Raw genomic sequence first — 21,819 nt, forward strand, 5'->3', positions numbered from 1 at the left:
TCTGCTTGCTTGCTTCTTTTGGGTTTTTTTTCTTGCAGTTGCATGCTTAGGATAATGAAATCTAATGATCCCAATCTTTAAATTAGTGCTATTACATTACAAGGCATGAGAATAAAGGATCATTTCCCCCTATAAAGGAATGGAGTTATCTGCATCTATGCCTCTTATGACGTCACGTTTAGCCACACCCATTGACAGGAAGTAAATTGAAAGGAAGCAAAAAGTGCATTTTTGAAGGCTCATATCTCAGTGAATAATTTTTTTTAGACAATAGGAGTTGGAACACATCATTATTATGGTCAGGCAATCATATTAAGACCATAAAATAAATACCCTAAAAAATCACTGCAGTTACACTTTAAACTTTTAATGGTTTATAGTCCTGTTTACACTACAAACCAGTTTGGATCAAAGCGGTTCAGAAACCAGCTTAATTGTGTCCACACGTAACTGTGGTTCAATCAGTTTACAATGCTACATTGTATACATAATACAGCTGCTTTAGTACTTAAACTGGTTCGATTATTAAGAACACAGTTTTTGTCTCCATAGAGTTTTATCAAGATTCTATCGTTTCAATGTAAACAGTAGCATAAAACAGGCACAAAACTATACCATTGCGTCATTTAGTTGCCATTTAGTTGCGTAACGAGGCCTAAACCAGTTTCAAACCGGTCTAAACCAGTTTCAAACAGGTTTGAGAGCATAGCGCAAAGGGACGATAATATGATATTTTAATATCGTACATACAATTAGCATATTGGCAGATTGACACTCTCAACTGCTAGAGTTTCAATTTACTTAATCTTCTAAATTGACAAGTTATTCAGCTTCATTGTTACTGTGATCTTCACTGTCTTTTCACATACAATTACTGTCTTTTTTGTCCTACACCATACATGTACATTTTAGTATATAGCCTCTCTTAATGGACACTCTCTATTTAACGGACAGCACCTAGTGTACCTTACTGTATGAAATAACCCCCAATTTCTGAGCAACTTAAAATTCATAAAAATCCAATTTTAATGTGTATATACCTGTAATGCTTTTTCCTGTGCCTTTTTAAACAGAGCCAGGTCACTCTCAGTGACCCCTGGGGGTAAGGGGGTGTGACCATCAGTCGAACAACGGTGACCAGCGTTAGGGTCCTCGGTCTCCGATTTCTTGCGTCTTTTACGAGACGAGGAAGAACGCGGCAACGACGGAGTCTGACTATACAACTCCTCGAAATCATTGACAAAATCACCATAATGTGAAAGAGTGGATTTACGAGCTTTTTTACGAGGAGGACACTCTGTCGAGATCGAACCTCTGATAGGACCACGCCTCCTATTGGGTGGAGGAACGCAAATCGGACAGACCCACCTACCCTCGGGCAGGGAGGAGATGGGCGGATCCAAACAGACCATGTGGAATCCTTTATCACAAGCGTCACAAATCAACAAGTCGTCAGCATTAGCTGAAGCATTGCAATAAATACATTTCTTGCATTCGAGGCATAGCCATGGCTCCGCTGTGATGAATTCGACAAGTTCCTTGGAATATTTGAGACAAGAAGGATGACCGGAGTTACCACACTCATGACAAGAGAGGAGCTGCTCGTACTGCTTGTCCCTGTTATTCTCCTCCGTCCCGAGACAAAAACTACAAATCGAGTTCGGACGAGCTTTAGGCGACGGAAACGGCTCGAGGATTTTTACGGCTACTTTCACGAGTCGACCCTTCTTCTCTAAATCCCCTTTTTCAACCATACGAGCTATGGTGGTCTTAATTTGATCAGACAGTTCAGGAGTGAGTATCAGTCCATAATCAGAGCATATCTTCTCCTCGATCTCTTTAAGCGTGCATCCTCCTAGATTAATCAATAGGATCGATTTCTTTATCATGCGGTGTATATCGGCCGAGTTTGCAGGTCCCTTGGTCTGTGTGACGGTTGCTGGGTCGCGGTACGATGGTAGACCCTTGTTTATCAGTTTGACCACTTTGCAAGCAGAGACGGCCTTTTCTAACTGATCGAGTGTCACCTCTGGGGCTATGCCGTATTTGTTAGACATTGTGGTACATATTCTCTCCTCGCCCGGCCTCTGTTTCTGCCCTTTAATTCTGTGGATGGAGGCTATTAGCTTGCTCACTATGGAGTTATCCAGGCCTTCTGGGATACCAGAGTCACTATCTTGGTCCGCTCCAGGCGAGGAGGTTTCCTCGGGAGATTCTCCTTTATTTTTTCTGGTACGAGGCATAATGGAGAAGATTTGTTAAAGATGCAGAAAAAGACGAAACGAATTTAAGTGAAATCAGTTCGCCGCCATTTTCACTTGTAATATACGGAGGTGAATGTAAGTGATACGGTAAATAGATTAATTTTCTTTTTGTAATAAATAGAAATAATACGGTACTTACGCCCACGTATCTGAGATGTTTATAAATGCTGGAGAGATTACCTTTGCTCAGTAATTGCTTTTTTGTGAATATTTTATATGAGCTGGACTCAAAGCTAGCTGGACTAGCTACAAAAACGACACAGCTAAATATCTAGCTATACAATTTTAAACTTTGACCAAGCTGTGCTTGGAAATCAATCAAATTCTCTGTATTATTAACGGAAATATTTTCGCAGGACGAAAAAATCAACACATGATGAGGACAATGAAGAGAGAAACAACTGCTGCAGGAGTAATACTAATGACTCTTATACTCTTTCATTGCACTCTTGGGCAAAGTAAGTATTCTAGCATTAAAAATATACATATATATCATTGTATGACATTTACAATGCATTTCTTATGCAGCAACTTGCAGTAATGGTGAGCTGAGATTGATGCCCCCAACTGGCAATGTCCCATCTACTGATACACACAGGGTGACTGGAACACTTGAAATATGCTTCAACAATCTCTGGGGCAGCATTTGTGTACCTGATCCAAGTAACTGGACACATGAAGATGCTAGAGTAGCTTGCAAGCAATTGGGATACTCATCTAATGGTCAGTATTATTAATGCAAATAAAAACATAAAAACAATTGTCATGCATTGAAATTCACCAGCTAGCATGTAATTTCTTATAATAACATGACAGTAATTGTTGCAGTTTAAGTTGAGTGGGTGAGGGTGAGCAGTTATGCTATCTGTTATGGAATCATGATCCAACTGTCTCTATAAGAATTGTTACAGCTAAGACAGTACATGTATACATGTATTATATGTGTGAATGCACTCCATAAATGGACATTTTCTTAGGCCCTCGTGTAAACACGAGATGGAGCTTATAATTAAATGTGGAATGTGGTAAACAATTTACTCACTTTAGAGTACAGCCATTAAGTTATGCAAGGAGATAAGCTAGTACTGTATCTTTACATGATAGACTAAAGTCTCATAGTAGCCTTGAATTAATCAAAGGAAAGATCATCCTGTGGGAAGAATATGTAGCATACTCATGTTGCTATGACTAATTGAATATTTGTATTGTAGTAAATGATGTTTATTTTAATGCATGACACTCAAAGAAAGAATTTGAACTGGATGGTCTTTCCATTAAGCAAGCAAGCATTATATAAAGTGGGCAATCCAAAGAATGTCAGTATTATTAGTCTTTATTTGGTTAGTTCACTGCCTTCCTCATTAAATCCATTTATTTGTATTGTACTCTAGTGATACAAGATTATGATGCACTCGTATATTTTAATTGATCATTCCCTGTAATTCAACTTATTTAATATCACAATATCGACTATATTGCTAACATTGAGAATATGTGAATCCTTATAGGTGCAATTCCATTAAATGGTGGCTATTATGGTCAGAGTGCTGGACCCGTACACTTAAGTCAGAATATAAAGTGTGACGGAGATGAGTCTTCATTGTTAAACTGTATAATGATCAATGGAGGAGGTACAGATGGAGGAACATGTACTCATGCTCAAGATGTTGGGGTTGCATGCGAAGGTTAGTTTGACTGACACGTGTTCATTAAGTAATTATAAAGTTAACAAACAGACACAGAAACATATGTAAATGTGTACATGAACATGTGCCAGTTTTGGGTGTATATGTTCATGATATCCTAGCGTTTGTTTTTGCTGTTTAGTTGGCCACTAACTAGTTTAGAATTTCATTTTATTGTCCATGGAAGAAAAGACATAACATTCGCTGTAGAATAAAAACAAATCTCATTTGTAGCATGGCAACAAAGTATTGCACTACTGGAGCTAATGGAGTGAATGAAATAAGCTGAAAGTCAAAATAGAATACTGCATTGCCATAGATGTACATTGCCTTTTGATACTCTTTGTCTTAGTTGGAATTGTGGCTGTGTACTACAGAGTGGTTTTACTCCATTTCTTATAATATTGGATTTATATTATAGTAATAATAGTAGGGGGATGAAAAACAACCTGCCTGAAACAATTCCCCATAGTGTTAACAGTGTCACTACACCGGATAGTAACTGAATAAGTAGAGATCACAGGCTACGCCTTGTATCAGGGAGATTTGTGGGCAACAGTGCATTACTATTTTTAACAATGAAATTTAGCATCATTAGCATGTAGCAGCTATTTTCAGTGAAAATTGGTGTCATTCAATTTAGCTTAATTTGCAAAACTTATACATAAATGCTTGCACCATGAATAACTATTCCCCAAGAACTTGTAGTTCCCTGGATGGACACATGTATTGTTTACTATTGCTTAGTTCATTATACACTTAACATGTCCCCCACTTCATGAGTATACAATGACATATGATACCATATTTAGTATATACAGAAGTAGTAGGAATACTACTGTAGTTAGGGTGGGTACAACTTAAGAATGTATATCCACTGGAGAGGCCATTTATCACAACTGTCAAGAATGCCTTAATTAGGACAGCCTGTATAAACTATACTCAAGTCTTTATTTACACTGTCAGCCACACACCAACCACCACCAACACATGTACTATAAGTTTAGATCATTATATAGCTTCTCTCTCTCTCTCTCTCTTCCTCTCCCACTCTCCCTCTCCCTCCCTCTCTCTCTCCCTCTCCCTCTCCCTCCCTCTCTCTCTCTCTCTCTCTCTCTCTCTCTCTCTCTCTCTCTCTCTCCCCGCTCTCTCTCTCTCTTTTCCTTCTCTCTCTCTCACTTTGTGTTCTCTTCCAATAGTTGAAGGGTTTTCTTGTTCTAGTGGTGATGTGAGACTCTCAGGAGGAGGTTCTTCTAACGAGGGACGAGTAGAAGTATGCAACGGAGAGGGAGAGTATGGGACCATATGTGATGATCACTGGGACAGTAATGATGCTGGAGTGGTCTGCAGCCAACTAGGATACATGAGAGAAGGCAAGAATGAATGTAGCACACGCATAATTTAAAGACACCATTGGGCCCACACTACCTGTCCTTAATACATGTACAGTGTAGCCTCTTTATTAAGGACACCATTGGGCCCACACTACCTGTCCTTAATACATGTACAGTGTAGCCTCTTTATTAAGGACACCATTGGGCCCACACTACCTGTCCTTAATACAGAGGTGTCCTCATTTCAGAGGTACTTTTGTATAGGATTGTACCAATTGGGACATTACAAAATGTCCTCATTATAAAGGGTACATTCTATAGTAATAGTCTAATAGATATGATAGAGTAGTAATTTAAGGAGTAAAATAATGTATAGAGTTACAAATCGATACAACCTTTAACATATAAATGTAACAAGATATCTCACATTATAACACTAGCAATAGGCATATGCCCCACTGAATGACATCAATATATCAATCAATTACAACTTGATACTCATCCTTTATTATATTTACCATAAACATACACACCCAAACACCCACCCAACACACACCGTACTACATACCACATCACAATAGGGTCAATTACATTAGGAAGATCTGCATATGGTGAAGGGATAGGATATATATCAGTGACACATATTGGCTGCTTTGGAACTGAAGATAACATAACGAGTTGTGATACTGATAGCATATCAACTTGCTCTCATTCTGAAGATGCTAGTGTCATCTGTAGAGGTATGAACATACAAAATGATGTGATGATGGAATCATAATGTTGAGCTTTTATTTTCTCTTTATATTATCTTAATTCTTTCTCTCTTAAATGTACTGTATTTTTATCTTTTTCTCCTTCTCTCCCCCCTCTCTCTCCCCCTCTCTCTCCCTCTCTCTCTCTCCCCCCTCTCTCTCTCCCTCCCTCCCTCCCTCTTCCTACAGTACCTAATCCAGTATGCCTAGATGGTGAGGTTAGATTAGTTAATGGTCGCATACCAAGTGAAGGACGTGTTGAGGTTTGCTACAATGGAGTGTGGGGCTCTGTCTGTCATGACTACTGGGGGGACACTGACGCAGGTGTGGCTTGCTCACAACTTGGGTACTCATCACAAGGTATGCACTTTAAGAGAAAATACCATAAATATAATAAATAAAAAATACACTGTGAAAATACACTGTGAGTATGAATACAGGTACATATAGCTACTATAGTACACACTAGTTCACATTTAACTCTGTGGGATATTTCATTAAAATTGCATAAGTGTTGATTAACTAATTTAATTTATCCAAAAAATGCTAAAAATCATCAGAGTCTCAATCCTCAATGTATTCAAGCTAATAGACACAATATAGTCCTGTACTTGTACAAGGGAAGGTATCCAACCTGTAATGACTGTAGGTGGCTTTGATTAATGTTTGACTCTACATTCATGGAATTGTCCTCATCCTGCCCACTCAGTTGTGGTGACCCATCTTTCAGTATATCACATAGATACACATTGCATAATGTAATGTCTACACTTTCAAGGAGTTGAATTATGTCTTTTAGCACACTAGAAACTAATAATAACAATAATAATGATATTGATGTATAGAGTAAAGGAACAAATGCATGTTTGATCTCTCTTGGCTCTGAATGTTGTACTAAGAGTGAATGCCAAAGTATTGTAGCCTAAACTTGCTTTGAAGAGTCATCAGTCCTTAGCTATTGATTCCAGCACTACAGAAGCACTACAATAGAATGTTTATGTGTGTGTAATTACCATACAATACTAGAGGAATCATTATAGCTTAACTTAAATGGCTTTTGTTTGTGTTGATTTTCAAGGATTACATAGACAGTAATTAATTATAACTCATTATATAAGACCTAGAAAATATCCTCCAATTTACTAACAAGCAATCACAACAGCTCAAGGAAAGATTATTATTAAATAAAAATAACTCTTCCCCGACAAAGTTGACATACATACACATTATACTATGTCACACACAAGTAAGACACATGCAGGACACATGCAAGAATCTCTATCCAGGAGATTGTGCAGTGTGTAATGTATACAGAAATGTACCTACACATATACTAATTGACTATTCAATGTACAGATATAGTTTTAAAACAAACCCAATAGTTATTATGCAAATAAATGATTGCACAATAGCTCGGAACACCAATACATTGTACAGGTGTATGGTTCATGAATCATGAAATCAAGAATGCACTAATCATAACAGTTGTCTGGGCTAGTTCAGGGTGTGGGCATTACCATAGCAACTGGTGAGTGGGTCTATGTGTTTCAGTGTCAATTAAAGAGATTAAAATAACTACTAGTTAGAGTGTCTAGTTACATGTACATATAATCACTGTGAACACCACCCTTCCTTATTGTTGCACAGCTCATTGAGTTCATACTCACTGTAACTTTGAACCCCCCTCTTTCTGTCTCACTCTCTCTGTCTCTGTCTGTCTCTGTCTCTCTCTCTGTCTTTCTCTCTCTCTCTCTGTCTCTCTCTCTTCTTCCTTTAGGTGCCAAGGCCATAAAGTATGCTGATTTTGGTGAGGGTGATGGTCCTATACTACTAGACAATGTACAGTGCCAAGGAACTGAGCGTTACCTCAACGAGTGCAGCAGTAATGACGTTGGGGCTCATAACTGTAGACACAGTCAAGACGCAGGAGTTATTTGTCAAGGTAAAGGAGGAGGGAGAGAGAGAAGAGAAGAGAGAGAGAGAAATTCATAATCATACAGGTTAACAAACAAAATATTAATTACAAACAATAATTTATGAGGGAGGATTAAGTGAGAGACTAAACAAAACAAAACAGACCCAAAAGTCTATAAGACTATAATATAGAATAAAGTAACTTTATTATTCTGAGACAAAGCCAGCTCTAATAGACACTTCAGACTACATCAATACCATAAAAGAACATACAGCAATATAGAGTGCCTGTGAGCATGTACTTTGTACTTTGATGCATACATTATCTGTTATCTAATATGACAATGGGCATACAGTATAGTCTCTCTTAATGGACACTCTCTATAGCGTACACCTCCATTTAACCGACAGCACCTAGTGTACCAATTACATTCCTTACTGTATAAAATAACCTCCACATAAAGGACACCTCTGTATAACAGACAGTCCTAAAGTGTATCTTATATAAAGGCTACTACTGGCTTTATAGGCACAATAGTAAATGTGTATGCATGGTATAGTAGATGGCACTATATTACTATATGGATCTATATAACTGGAAATGAAGTCTGCCAGTTATCATAATTCCAAAGTGTGGATTGGGTTTGTGTGCAAATGTGGATAGAGTGTGGAGATGATGAGTCTGTCTGTCTGTCTGCCTTTACTGTTGTGTCATATCATGACATTGAATTATGGTTCATGTTTAATCTAATGAATAGATTAATTATTATATTATACTTGAACACAAGCGTGTGTGCGTGTGTGAAAATAACACCCACTCATTTGAGAATATCAACAATAGAGGAAGTATTTACTTCTTGATTGCTCCTCTCTCTCTCTCTCTCTCTCTCTCTCTCTCTCTCTCTCTCTCTCTCTCTCCCTCTTTCTCTCTCTCTCTCTCTCTCTCTCTCTCTTTCTCCCTCTCTCTCTCCCCCTTTCTCTCCCTCTCTCTCCCTCTTTCTCTCTCTCCCTCTTTCTCTCTCTCTCTTCCAATATAGATCCATCATTTACTTGTACTAATGGCCACGTGAGACTGGTGGGTGGGGCTACAAGTGGCGAAGGACGTGTTGAGATATGTCATGATAATCATTACGGGTCGGTCTGCAATGATAGATGGGGACAGGAAGAAGCTGAAGTGGTTTGTGGACAGTTAGGATTCCAACGTAAAGGTACATATTAGGACATTATATTAATAGCAGTGCATGTGTACTATCAAAAAAAATAATTATCCAAATTTTAAAGATATACCCTTCAATTGTTTGTTGATCTAATTTGATAAAGTTATTTCCAATACTTAGCACTGTACATGTGTACATTAATTTTAAAACACTATGCTTGTTTTAAAACTTCTTAAAATAGAAATTGTTGCATGCTTATGAATTTAAAATGTATAATAATTTAAATTTAAAATTTACAATTAATGCTTGCTTTGCCAAGTGCACAGTTCTAATAAAGAGCCTGAGGGTAAACGACGAGACTGAACTCCAACCAGCCAGTACAATACCCAATACAGTGACCTAATGAATATTCATTAATAATAATACAAAAACAAGCTATTTATCTGGTGTCTGTAGAAATGATTAGCGAGAGAATATAAAGTTTAATTAAATGTTCGATTGTGTAATTGTTTGTGTTGCATTATAATGACATTTAGCATTATTGATTATCATAATGTCAAGAGTGATGACTAGAGAGTGTTATTAAGTTATGCATGTAGACTATAGCCTGGGGCTAATTATCATTATCATTGCTATATACCCCAGGGCAGGGTGGAGTACATTGCTAATCACATTAAGATGATTCATGTGTATATATACACATGTACAATACCAATGGTCACCATGACACATGTACTATTATAGTAGCAATTATACTAGTGAGAATATATTACTGAACAAGCTAACATAGCATGATACATGTTAGATAGAAATTTAGCATTAAGGTGGGCATCCACTATGCAGCATTGTTGCTTGCAACTTGTGGTTAAACCTTTGATGTGGTTGGGGAACATGTTGCATGAAGTAGAGAGACACTCAACTTCATGCAACATGTTGCAGAACCGCATCAAAGGTACTGGCAACAAAGTTGCATAGTGGATGCCCATCTTTAAGTTCATGTACAACAAATTAATATTATACAAGCAAAAAGAGAAAGACAGCATCAATTCCTCCCTTACAACAATTTCATTCCCTCTCTCTCCCTTCTATAGGTTCAATAGGTATCAGTGGTAGCACATATTACGGTTCTGGAGTTGGTCTGATATATCTTGATGATGTCACTTGCAATGGAAATGAGGATAATCTCTTTGAATGTACTCATAGGGGTATTGGCAGAAGCAACTGCTACCATCATCAAGATGCTGCTGTCATATGCAAGAATACTAGTAAGGGAGGGGTTTACTTTATAGAATTATTACATTTTTTATGCATATACATGTACTTGAGTCATGTAAAGCTTTTGAGCTAGATTCCAATTAAAAATTGAATTTCTTAAAGTTGATCAAAAATCGGGCCAAAGTCCCTGTACTTTAGTACGTGGTCTCAAGCCAAATTTTGCCAAAAATAAAAAGGTAAAAAAATTTGCATTTTTATAGCTTTTCCTGATGCATATACATGTACTTATGTTGCATAGAAAGTTTGAGTTCATTCCGATCAAAATTGGATTTTTTACTAATTTTTAAAGTTGCTCAAAAATCGGGCCAAAGTCCCTGTACTATAGTACAGGGTCATTGGCCAAATTTCATCAAAAATGAAAAGGTGAGAATTCTCCATTTTTATTACATTTTCTGATGCATATACATGTACTTATGTTGCATAGAAAGTTTGAGTTCATTCCAATCAAAATTGGATTTTTTTACAAATTTTTAAAGTTGCTCAAAAATCGGACAAAAGTCCCTGTACTATAGCACTGGGTCTCTGGCCAAATTTTGCCAAAAATGTAAAGTTGAGAATTCTACATTTTTATTACATTTTCTGATGCATATACATGTACTTATGTTGTGTAGGAAGTTTGAGCTGATTCCGATCAAAATTGTATTTTTTACGAATTTTTAAAGTTGCTCAAAAATCTCACAAAAGTCCCTGTACAGGGACTTTTGTCCGATTTTTGTACAGGGACTTTCAGTAAAAATGACTAAGAGAGGATTCTCCATTATCAGTACACTTTCCCCATAGCCCCATCATGTACAGATGGTGAAGTGAGACTAGTCAATGGTAGCAGACCTAATGAGGGAAGGGTTGAAGCCTGCTACAGTGGAGTCTGGAGTGGTATCTGTGATAATGATTGGACCATAGAAGATGCCACTGTTATATGCAACAAGCTAAACTATAATGACAACAACAGTGAGTGGATAATTATACATTATCTTGTACTGAATTAAATTTGAAAATCTGCTATATCCACAAAATTTGCATACCCTAATAAACCCAGTCATACATTACACGGTATTTTTAGCTGTTAAAATTACATTAATTATAAATAATAAATTATTAATAATTAATTCTCTTCTTTACCATTAGATGCCTTTCCTCCAGTGAGTGTACCAGGAGGATACTATCCACCATCAGGTGGCCCCACCATATTCTCATCTCCTGACTGCAATGGAAGTGAATCAGATATACTGCAGTGTCTCAATATCAGTAACATCGGGACTGGTACTTGTTATAGTGATGAACATGTGGGCGTCATCTGTCCTGGTAAGATAAATAGGATTATTTATTTATTTAAATATTTTGTAATATAATTTTTATACTTTAAATATTTTTTATATTTTTATTTTTTAATTTTTTAAATAATTTTTTATTTTTTATGTTTTTATTTTTTAGTGCACAAAGTTGATGGGGCCAATGTACGTACTCAGTATTGCAGCAATGGAGAGATCCGATTGGTCGATGGTGGTTCGGGAAACCAGGGTCGGGTCGAAGTGTGTCACAACAGTGTATGGGGCAGCGTCTGTGACGATGGGTGGGGTCAACTGGAGGCCAGTGTAGTCTGTCGACAGTTGGGATACAACTTGACAACAACAAGTGAGGGCTTTAATTAGAAACACTGTTACTATTAATAGAACACAAAATATATTATAATTAGAATACAAAATTATACTATTGATTTTACTTTTTGTATAATAGGAGCTATACCGACCCCCAGGGGAATATTCAAACCTGGCTCGGGCCCGGTTTTTCTATCAGATGTGCAGTGTTATGGGATTGAGAATAATTTAATGAAATGTTCAGGAGCCAGCGTCAGATATCAGGACTGCCCACACTCAAATGATGCTGGAGTTATCTGCATGAGTAAGAATTAGAATAATGATTTATTATTATTATTATTATTATTATTATTATTATTATTATTATTATTATTGCTCTACCAGTATGTCATTTTTAATATTCAATTTAAATGGAGCATTGGTGTTGACTTCGCAATAAAAATACAAATTACATGTCAGTTATAACTTAGTAATTTTTGTGCCCATAAACAATCAGCAGATATTGAACATAACCATACTACTGTATCAATAATTCAATATATAGATATAAGAACTGTACTACTGTATCAATATAATACGTGTATGAACTATTTCATTTATAAAATATCCTTTCCCAGGCTTACCCTGTACTGATGGTGACATTAGGTTAGCCGAAGGTGTCAGAGAGAGTGAGGGTATACTGGAGAGATGCCATGAAGGAGAATGGCACGGGATCTGTGGAGGAGAGGAGGAACTGACGACGGAACAAGTAGGAGGAGTTTGTATGCACCTAGGGTACACAAATAAAAGTAAGTAATAATAATAATAATAATAACAATAATAATAATAATAATACACTAACATTATTTATTTTATTCATTTATTATTTTTACAGATGCTTACATCAGACCAGGATTATTCAGCAGTTCTCATTCACTGACCTTAAGAATGAGCCAGTGCTCTGATGACAGTGACTTTATTGGTTGTATCAGAGAAGAAGGGAGCATCACTACTGGAGCACAATGTCCTGTTGGAAAAGTACTAGGAGTTGTATGTCAAGGTAGAAAAATAAATAAAAATTAAATAAGGATACTGAAATGAAATAGAATATTCAAATGAGTGTATACTAATTTTAATGAAAATTTAGTGATTTAAAAATAATGCATAATTTTTTAATTATTTCTAGTGACTGATATGGAAATGTTATGTTCAACTGGAGACGTACGTCTAGTGGGCGGGGCCAGCCACACTGAGGGACGGCTGGAGGTATGCGTGGGCGGTGAATGGGGCAGTGTCTGTGATGACCATTGGGACAACAAAGGAGCTACCACCGTATGCAGACAGCTGGGATATCCCCATACTGGTACGTATGCATTTAAAATCTCACTCAATCTTAATTTTTATATTTTATAATTTTTTTCCAGCTGCTACTGGAGTTGGTGGGTCTCATTTTGGACCAGGGAATGGAGGTATATTCTTGGATAACATCCGTTGTCAGGGGAACGAGACCGACCTGTTGGAATGTGACTCCAGCAGTTTAAAGACTCATAATTGCGATCACAGAGAAGATGCTGGTGTCATTTGTCAAGGTATGAGAGAGAAGAATAGAGAGAAAGTGAAAACAGCTATTTTAAATTATTAATAATCATCCTTATTATTGTTCATTTACCATACAAGCCTCAATTTATACAATGTATCGTGCAAGATGCAAAATTTAGTGCTATAGTCCTAAAATTGCATAAAATCAACAATCAATCATATTTTTTATTTTAGACATTGTTCAACCAACTACTACAGCAACAGCAGTCACGCCCCCACGCATCACCGTGACAACAACTGTACAAGTAACAGAAGAAAACAGTTCAACAGGGAGTCAGGATGGTTCGGGCGGAGTCAGAACGAACGGACTAGTGGGAGATATATCAACAAAGACATTGATAATAGCAGTTGCATCACTTATCACTGTTTGTGTCTTCATTGTATGTATAACAGTCATCACAATCATCATATTCAAATACAGGTAAGACTATCAAATATGATACAGTGTAGCCCATGCATGAACCTGTCCTTAATACAGAGGTGTCCTCATTTCAGAGGTACTTTTGTATAGGCTTGTACCAATTGGGACATTACAAAATGTCCTCATTATAAAGGTGTCCTCATTATAAAGGTGTCCTCATTATAGAGATAACATTGCATGTAATTACTTTATTCGATTTTTAATACTTCATTTCTTTCATTAGGAGATTAAGATTAAAACTAAAAGGAGGAGTCCCAGTACCAACTGATGTATCAAGTCAAAAAACAGACTCAGTAATAGGCAGCCCACCACCAGACATATAAGAATAAATAATTATAATTATTTTATGTAAATTAATGTATGTATGTATGTTATAATTAATACATGTCTATTTGTAAAAGTATAGTCATTATATAAATTGTTACAGTATAATATTGTAATTGTGTTTCTGTAATTATAGAATTTATCATGATTCAAGCTATTAACATTACTATTACTATTCTACAACACTATTTACTTTTTGACATATCACAGTTTGTGGCGAATCATTACAAATAATATATAATAATGATGTTAATCTCTCAATGACCTCCATACCTCCTGAACAACTTTATAATGTACTTAAGATAGATATGCAATACACAACTTAGCACTATTGGCAATGGCAATATGCCAAAACACTACAGTCCAAGCAAAGCCATATAATTTATTCAGCTATGACAGCCATTACTCACTGTAAAAATTGTGCTTTAATGACCTTGAATGTTTTTAGTGCATGGAAAAAGCATTCAGCTTTTGTAATTTATCATCATTAAGCCAAGAATAATATTAGTTAATCAAAAATGTAATTATTACAAATAAGCAAAAAAGAGGCCTAAAGCAGCAAAAATAAACTGTACATGTCCTATAGTGTTGCATGAGTCCTGAAGTTCTTGGCTTTTAGCTGATGAGCTCCATTACTGAGCATCACAATAGTGATACGCATAATTATCAGCATTCTTGACTGCATTATCAGGATCATCTCTAGCTAACTGCTTGCACAAGTCACGACCATAGTAGTCAGTACCTCCAGAGCTGTAGTCAATGCGACCGGCAAAACTATGAGACCATTCATGAAGCAGGGTACCCTCCTTGCTTTCAGCAGATTTACTGCACAACGTTTGAGAATTGTAGTACAGGTCACAAAGATAGACGGTATCTTTAATATTTGACCATACATACGCATAATCACCAGCTTCACAATCAGGGCCATCATTGTAGTATGTTACAGAAGTGTTACCTAGTCCATTTTTTATATCTTCATATGTTTTTCGAGCTGTATTTGTCCTGTCAGCACTATATACACCAAACCATGTAGTGGATATAGCAATACCATTGCCAACTTCACCTTGAGCTTTACCAGATCCAGAGCAGAGCTTCTTATGAGCCTCCAGTGTTTCATTCTTCTGTTTATCCCCACCAGAGAAACTAGCACTGCTACAGTCTTGGAGGTGGACAGTGTAATCAATTTTTACTTTTTCTACTTTTGGTTTCAAAAGAACAGAAGTGTCTTCCAAGTAAAGTTGAACAGATTCACGTACAATCGATTCCCTGAGCTGATCAATAGACATTGCACTCATCTCATTCACTGACAGATACTGTAAAGGTCTACTGTATTGTACAGTGTAGAGACCATCAGTATCAATGCTAAATATATCAGTGATTTGGACTGTTGCAGAAATGCTCTCACCTGCCTTCAAGAGTACAAAATTTTTCTTCGTAGGAGGGGCACGACGCACATACATACCTTTATATTCCAATGGATGGCCATCAAGAGAGACAGAGACAAATTGAGATCTGAGTCCTTCAAGAGGAGTGTTACGTTTCAGTAGATAAAGATCCTCATTCCCATTGTTGGTAAATTCAAAAGAGCAAGCAACTGCAGAAAGAGCTTTATTACAAGCCATGTCAAGAGAGACTGGCCGCTGACTGCATGTACAAGAGAAAAGTAACATTGATTTGATAGTGTAGTAACATACCTGAGAGCACAGGTCAGGTAAGTAACCAGACAGAAGAGTGAGAGTAGAGTCTTCATGATTCCTTTCCTTGATAGACAGTATTCCTTGTTCTTGTGAGATGATTTCTTTTTTTAGTGAGAAGTGATTGACTGCTGCTGGTCACCTCCTTATATACAATTAGGTACATCATCATTCAATAAGCAGATTCTGACCAATCAGAGACTAGTCAATCATTTTGAGCAAAACGGTCAATGACTGTATACGTAGAATTTCAACAGTTGAAGTGCCTACCAAGTTACTACACTATCTAACTTTCCAGTGAAATGACTAGATCACTAGACTATAGTAATTCACTTCCTTTATTGAAGAATTTAGCTATGCATGTAGTGGATGCTTTCATGTACTTGGACAATTGAACAAACAAATTAATGGTAAAATTTAAAAGCCTATTCAGGCAGAGCAAAATTATGAGACAAAACATGCACTAGATCTAAATGCAGTGTTTTAGGGACCACAATAATTTGGAAGGGAACTAGGGGGTATATGTAGGTATAGTATGATCAATTATAATTAATAGATCTACATGTGTATTTGTAAAGGTATAGAGTCACAGTATGTATTGTAATTGTGTTTTGAATTATCATGATTCAAGTTATTAAAGTTACTATTACTATTATATAATAACATTTAATTAACTTTTTGACATATCACAATTTGCGGTGAAAAATTCTATAAATGATTCAAGCAACTCATAGTCCATGCTTACTGAGACAACTTTAAAATGTAATTAAGACGAGATATTAACAACTCCCAGAAACATAGCAGTAAACTTATTATTGTCATTTTTGTATTCAGGCATTATTTTATCTCACTACTCTATTAAGACTTAAGTAGATGAAGTGAGATAAAATAATGCCTAAATACATAGTTTCCAGACTATACATGCAGTATATCTGATACACACAATGTGCTGTAGTATACTATAGGATTAGGCAATAACTGTTTAACATGACAGTATAATAGTCCATACTGCATGTCATAGGAGAATTCCAGATACATGCACCCATATGTGTAGAGATTTAGGAATTGAAATCTCACAGCAATAAAAATGCAACGTTGCAAATGTTAGATTCAATCAGTTACTAGGCATAATACAGTCAACATTAGTGCAGCACTGTAGCACTAGCACTGTTGCATTGTAGCACTGTAGCACTGTATAGCACTGTATAGCACTGTAGCACTGTAGCACTGTATAGCACTGTTGCATTGTAGCACTGTAGCACTGTATAGCACTGTATAGCACTGTAGCACTGTAGCACTGTAGCACTGTAGCACTAGCACTGTTGCATTGTAGCACTGTAGCACTGTTGCACTATTGCACTGTAGCACTGTATAGCACTGTTGCATTGTAGCACTGTAGCACTGTAGCACTGTAGCACTGTAGCACTGTAGCACTGTATAGCACTGTAGCACTGTAGCACTGTAGCACTGTAGCACTGTATAGCACTGTTGCACTGTAGCACTGTAGCACTGTATAGCACTGTTGCATTGTAGCACTGTAGCACTGTTGCACTATTGCACTATAGCATTGTAGCACTGTATAGCACTGTAGCACTGTAGTACTGTAGCACTGTAGCACTGTATAGCACTGTAGCACTGTAGTACTGTAGCACTGTAGCACTGTATAGCACTGTTGCATTGTATATAGCACTGTAGCACTGTAGCACTGTATAGCACTGTAGCACTGTAGCACTGTATAGCACTGTAGCACTGTAGTACTGTAGCACTGTTGCACCGTAGCAATGTTGCACTATTGCACTGTAGCACTGTTTTATCAGAAAATTTATGTAACAATGAAAATTTAGAATTAAAACTGGGCTATATACAGTGTGTAATGACAGGTACACTATTAAAATTAACTATAGATGCAATTGTTTAAAACATGCAGCACAGTTTTAAATAAAAATTAGTGGAGCAAACATGTTATAAAGGGTATTTTTTCACAAGATAACTAATTAATCAAAAATGTAATTATTACAATTAAACAAAAGAGGCCTAAATCAGCAACAATAAACTGTGCATGTCCTATAGTGTTGCATGAGTCCTAAAGTTTTTGGCTTTTAGCTGACGAGCTCCATTACTGTGCATCACAATAGTGATAACAGTAATTATCAGCATTCTTCACTGCACTAGCAGGACTGTTTTCAGCCAATTCCTTGCAGTCAGAACGACCATAAGCAGTATCATCAGTATCAGCAAAAAGATGAGACCATTCATGGATCAGTGTGCCCTCCTTGCTTTCACCAGTTGTGCTGCAAGATGTTTGAGAACTGTAGTACTCGTCACAAAGAAAGACCGTATCTTTAAAAGTTGACAATATATAGGCATAATCGCCATCATCGCAATCAGGGGCATCGTTGTAGTATGTCACGTCTGTGGTACCTAGCTCATCTTTTATATCTATATATGCTGTCTGAGCTATAGTTGTCCTTCCAATATCATACTCACCAAACCATGTAGTAGATATTGCAATATTATAGCCAACCTTAGCTCCAGCTCTACTAATTCCAGAGCAGAGCTTTTTATGAGCAGCCAGCGTCTCGTTATTTTGATTATCACCATTAGAAAAACTAGCATCGCTACAGAGTTGGATGTGGACAGTGTAATCGATTTTTATTTCTTCTTTCTTCGGTTTTAAGAGAACAGAAGTGTCTTCCAAATAAAGTTGAACGGATTCATGTACAAACAATTCCCTGAGCTTACCAGTAGACATTGCACTCATCTCATTCACTGACAGATACTGTAAAGGTCTACTGTATTGTACAGTGTAGAGACCATCAGTATCAATGCTAAATATATCAGTGATTTGGACTTTTGCAGAAATACTCTCACCTGCCTCCAAGAGAACAAAATTTTTCTTTGTAGGAGGGAGACGACGCACATACATACCTTCATATTTCAGTGGACGACCGTCAAGAGAGACAGAGACAAATTGAGATCTGAGTCCTTCAAGAGGAGTGTTACGTTTCAGTAGATAAAGATCCTCATTTGCATTGTTGGTAAACTCAAAAGAGCAAGCAACTGCAGAAAGAGCTTTATTACAGGCCATGTCAAGAGAGAATGGCCAGCCATTAGCACTGCATTTACAAGAGAAAAGTAACATTGATTTGATACTGTAGTAACATACCTGAGAGCACAGGTCAGGTAAGTAACCAGACAGAAGAGTGAGAGTAGAGTCTTCATGATTCCTTTCCTTGATAGACAGTATTCCTTGTTCTTGTGAGATGATTTCTTGTTTTAGTGAGAAGTGATTGACTGCTGCTGGTCACCTCGTTATATACTATTAGGTACCTCATCAATATTCATTAGCAATTAAGCAAAAACTGACCAATCAGAGGCTAGCTGCATGACATCAATCAATTTTGAGCAAGAGGTCCTGACTGTATACTTAGAATCTCAACAGTTGAAGTGCCTACCAAGTTACTATGCTGTCTAACTTTCCAGTGAAATGACTATAACTCATCACAGAGTAATTAACATTTTTCAATGACATACTGGTGTATTCAACTATTATAGTCTGACTGGTCCAGACAGAATCTAACATGCGTGCATGTAGTGCAAGTTTTCATAAATTTAATGATAATTATTAGGACAATTGAAGAAACAAATTTATGCAACAAATTTTTTTTGCAAATTTCAAAATTTGCTCCAATGCAAAATTAAAATCGCAAAATTCTGTAGCTCCATTGCCGCATGGTGGACACAGTTTGCAAGCTATTGGCAAAAATTAATTTTCATGAAATCTTAGAATTACAAGATTCACAAAAATTTTTTGTCACATAAATTTCAGAATAAGATTGGGCATTAACTGCTTAACATGACAATATAATAGTCCATACTGCATATCTTATGAAAATTCCAGATACCCAAGGAATTTTATACATCAGTACTGTGCAGTGTGCCAGAAATACTTGACAGTCTATAGGTACGAGACCGGAAGCGAGTGCGGATAAATCAGATAGCACACGACGCCACATGTATTAATTGTTTTAGTGTATAGTTCCAGCAAAGATTGCACGTGCTCTGCTATCACTGGTATCACACTGCTGCACACTAAATAAATGAGTGTGCTATTTATAATATCACACTGCGGTATTGGTGGGAGTGTTCTGTGGGTTTTATCACAACTGTTAGGCCTTTGATCTTTGCTGCAACTATACATTAATACTTTTTATTAAGTATGATAATAATCATTAAGCCAAGATAACTAACTAATCAAAAATGTAATATTACAGTTAAGCAAAAATAAACTGTGCATGTCCTATAGTGTTGCATGAGTCCTAAAGTTCTTGGCTTTGTACCAATGATCCCATCAGCTCCTTAAAAGAACCGTGCATCACAATAGTGATAACAGTAACTTTCAGCATTCCTGACAGCATTATCGGGATGATACCTGGCTAAATTCAGGCTATTTGGCCGGCCATAGACAATGTCATCAGTGTAGCCAAAAGCATGAGACCATTCGTGAACCAGTGTACCTTCCTTGCTCTCACCAGTTGTGCTACAGAGTATCTGATCTCTATAATAGACAGGGCAGAGGTAGACAGTAGTACTTCCCTTGTACGTATAAGCATAAGAATTGGGACGGCACTGTGGACCGTTATTGTAGTATGTGACTGTCTTGGTTGTTATACCATATCTTATTTTCTGGTACACATTTTTAGCTACAGCTGTCCTGTGGTATGAATATGCACCAAACCATTTAGCAGATATAGGAATACCGTAGCCAACTTTAGTTTCAGCTTTAAGAAGGGAACTACAGAGATGCTGATGAGCATGAAGTGTTGCATAATTTTGGTTATTACCAACGAATCTAGCACTGCCACAGGCTTCAAGGTGGACAGTGTAATCGACTTTTATTTCTTCCTTCTTTGGCTTTAAGAGAAGAGAAGTGTCTTCCAAATGAATCTGAACAAATTCCTGTGCAAACAATTCCCTGAGCTGATCAATAGACATTGCACTCATCTCACTCACTGACAGATACTGTAAAGGTCTACTGTATTGTACAGTGTAGAGACCATCAGTATCAATGCTAAATATGTCAGTGATTTGGACTGTGGCAGAAGTGCTCTCACCTGCCTTCAAGAGAACAAACTCATCCTTTGTAGGAGGGAGACGATGAATGTAGATACCTTCATATTCCAATGGACGACCGTTAAGAGAGACAGAGACAAATTCAGAATAGAGTCCTTCAAGAGGAGTGTTACGTTTCAGTAGATAAAGATCCTCGTTCCCATTGTTGGTAAACTCAAAAGAGCAAGCAACTGTAGAAAGAGCTTTATTACAAGCCATGTCAAGAGAGACTGGCCAGCCATTAGCACTGCATGTACAAGAGAAAAGTAACATTGATTTGATAGTGTAGTAACATACCTCAGAGCACAGGTCAGGTAAGTAACCAGACAGAAGAGTGATAGCAAAGTCTTCATGATTCCTTTCCTTGATAGACAGTATTCCTTCTTCTTGTGAGATGATTTCTTGTTTTAGTGAGAAGTGATTGACTGCTGCTGGTCACCTCCTTATATACTATCATCAAGAGTAGGTAGCCACTTAAAATACACTAAGTAGGTAGACTCATTAACACTATTGACCTATTCAGTAAACTATTCACCTATTGAGGTGTCTGGCAACTTGTGAATAGATAGATTAGCTCTTGATTAGATACATGTAGTTTTCACACTATACACTGACTCATTAGTGCTAACTATGCATTCAAGCTATAGAACATATACTATTCACCTATTGAAGTGTCAGGCAAATTAGATACATGTAGTTTTCACACTATACTGA

General features: G+C 37.0%; 4 protein-coding genes across 6 annotated transcripts in view; 1 reads left to right on the forward strand and 3 right to left on the reverse strand.

Annotated features, from left to right (window-relative positions):
* The window catches only part of LOC109585321 (histone acetyltransferase KAT6B-like), a gene marked incomplete at its 3' end in the record, with an annotated part of 3,428 nt that extends 1,078 nt beyond the window's left edge, over positions 1-2,350 (reverse strand). Inside the window, exon 1 of the mRNA XM_020001334.1 lies at positions 1,041-2,350. Coding sequence (XP_019856893.1) covers positions 1,041-2,243 — 1,203 coding nt within the window. The remainder of the gene's footprint in view (positions 1-1,040) is intronic.
* A 98-nt stretch (positions 2,351-2,448) lies between these two features.
* On the forward strand, positions 2,449-14,531 carry LOC100638739 (deleted in malignant brain tumors 1 protein-like). Its single transcript, XM_020001342.1, has 19 exons — positions 2,449-2,722; positions 2,793-2,987; positions 3,773-3,949; positions 5,149-5,322; positions 5,865-6,023; positions 6,225-6,395; positions 7,813-7,977; positions 8,987-9,157; positions 10,198-10,371; positions 11,162-11,329; positions 11,507-11,683; positions 11,813-12,013; positions 12,116-12,280; positions 12,594-12,764; positions 12,851-13,015; positions 13,142-13,318; positions 13,380-13,544; positions 13,729-13,975; positions 14,199-14,531. The coding sequence occupies exons 1-19, from the start codon at positions 2,638-2,640 to the stop codon at positions 14,296-14,298; spliced, it is 3,207 nt and encodes a 1,068-aa protein (XP_019856901.1). The 5' UTR covers positions 2,449-2,637; the 3' UTR covers positions 14,299-14,531.
* A 342-nt stretch (positions 14,532-14,873) lies between these two features.
* LOC105314157 (extracellular protease-like) lies at positions 14,874-16,119 on the reverse strand. The gene is made up of 2 exons (XM_011408148.2): positions 15,994-16,119; positions 14,874-15,943 (listed from the first exon to the last, which is right to left on the reverse strand). The coding sequence occupies exons 1-2, from the start codon at positions 16,047-16,049 to the stop codon at positions 14,932-14,934; spliced, it is 1,068 nt and encodes a 355-aa protein (XP_011406450.2). The 5' UTR covers positions 16,050-16,119; the 3' UTR covers positions 14,874-14,931.
* A 1,963-nt stretch (positions 16,120-18,082) lies between these two features.
* Positions 18,083-21,554, reverse strand: LOC105314155 (extracellular protease-like). 3 transcript variants are annotated; one of them, XM_020001341.1, is made up of 2 exons: positions 21,403-21,554; positions 18,083-19,109 (listed from the first exon to the last, which is right to left on the reverse strand). In XM_020001341.1, the coding sequence occupies exons 1-2, from the start codon at positions 21,456-21,458 to the stop codon at positions 18,110-18,112; spliced, it is 1,056 nt and encodes a 351-aa protein (XP_019856900.1). In that variant the 5' UTR covers positions 21,459-21,554; the 3' UTR covers positions 18,083-18,109. The 3 variants fall into 3 exon arrangements, with proteins under 3 accessions (XP_019856900.1, XP_011406451.2, XP_011406447.1); XM_011408149.2 differs by lacking the exon at positions 21,403-21,554 and adding an exon at positions 19,160-19,305; XM_011408145.2 differs by lacking the exon at positions 18,083-19,109 and adding an exon at positions 20,272-21,352 and having other exon boundaries at positions 21,403-21,518.
* Positions 21,555-21,819: the final 265 nt, after the last annotated feature.

Source organism: Amphimedon queenslandica, unplaced genomic scaffold (assembly GCF_000090795.2).
Source record: "Amphimedon queenslandica unplaced genomic scaffold, v1.1 AMPQUscaffold_13085, whole genome shotgun sequence".
NCBI lineage: Eukaryota > Metazoa > Porifera > Demospongiae > Haplosclerida > Niphatidae > Amphimedon > Amphimedon queenslandica.

Bases quoted from the DNA above. Each gene is read 5' to 3' on its own strand.
- LOC100638739 (XM_020001342.1), top strand. From the start codon at position 2,638: ATGATGAGGACAATGAAGAGAGAAACAACTGCTGCAGGAGTAATACTA. The intron at 6,024-6,224 runs GTATGAACATAC...CTCTTCCTACAG, and splicing joins TGCTAGTGTCATCTGTAGAG to TACCTAATCCAGTATGCCTA. The intron at 13,545-13,728 runs GTATGAGAGAGA...TTTTTATTTTAG, and splicing joins TGCTGGTGTCATTTGTCAAG to ACATTGTTCAACCAACTACT.
- LOC105314157 (XM_011408148.2), bottom strand. From the start codon at position 16,049: ATGAAGACTCTACTCTCACTCTTCTGTCTGGTTACTTACCTGACCTGT. The intron at 15,944-15,993 runs GTATGTTACTAC...TTGTACATGCAG, and splicing joins TACCTGACCTGTGCTCTCAG to TCAGCGGCCAGTCTCTCTTG.
- LOC105314155 (XM_020001341.1), bottom strand. From the start codon at position 21,458: ATGAAGACTTTGCTATCACTCTTCTGTCTGGTTACTTACCTGACCTGT. The intron at 19,110-21,402 runs GTATGTTACTAC...TTGTAAATGCAG, and splicing joins TACCTGACCTGTGCTCTGAG to TGCTAATGGCTGGCCATTCT.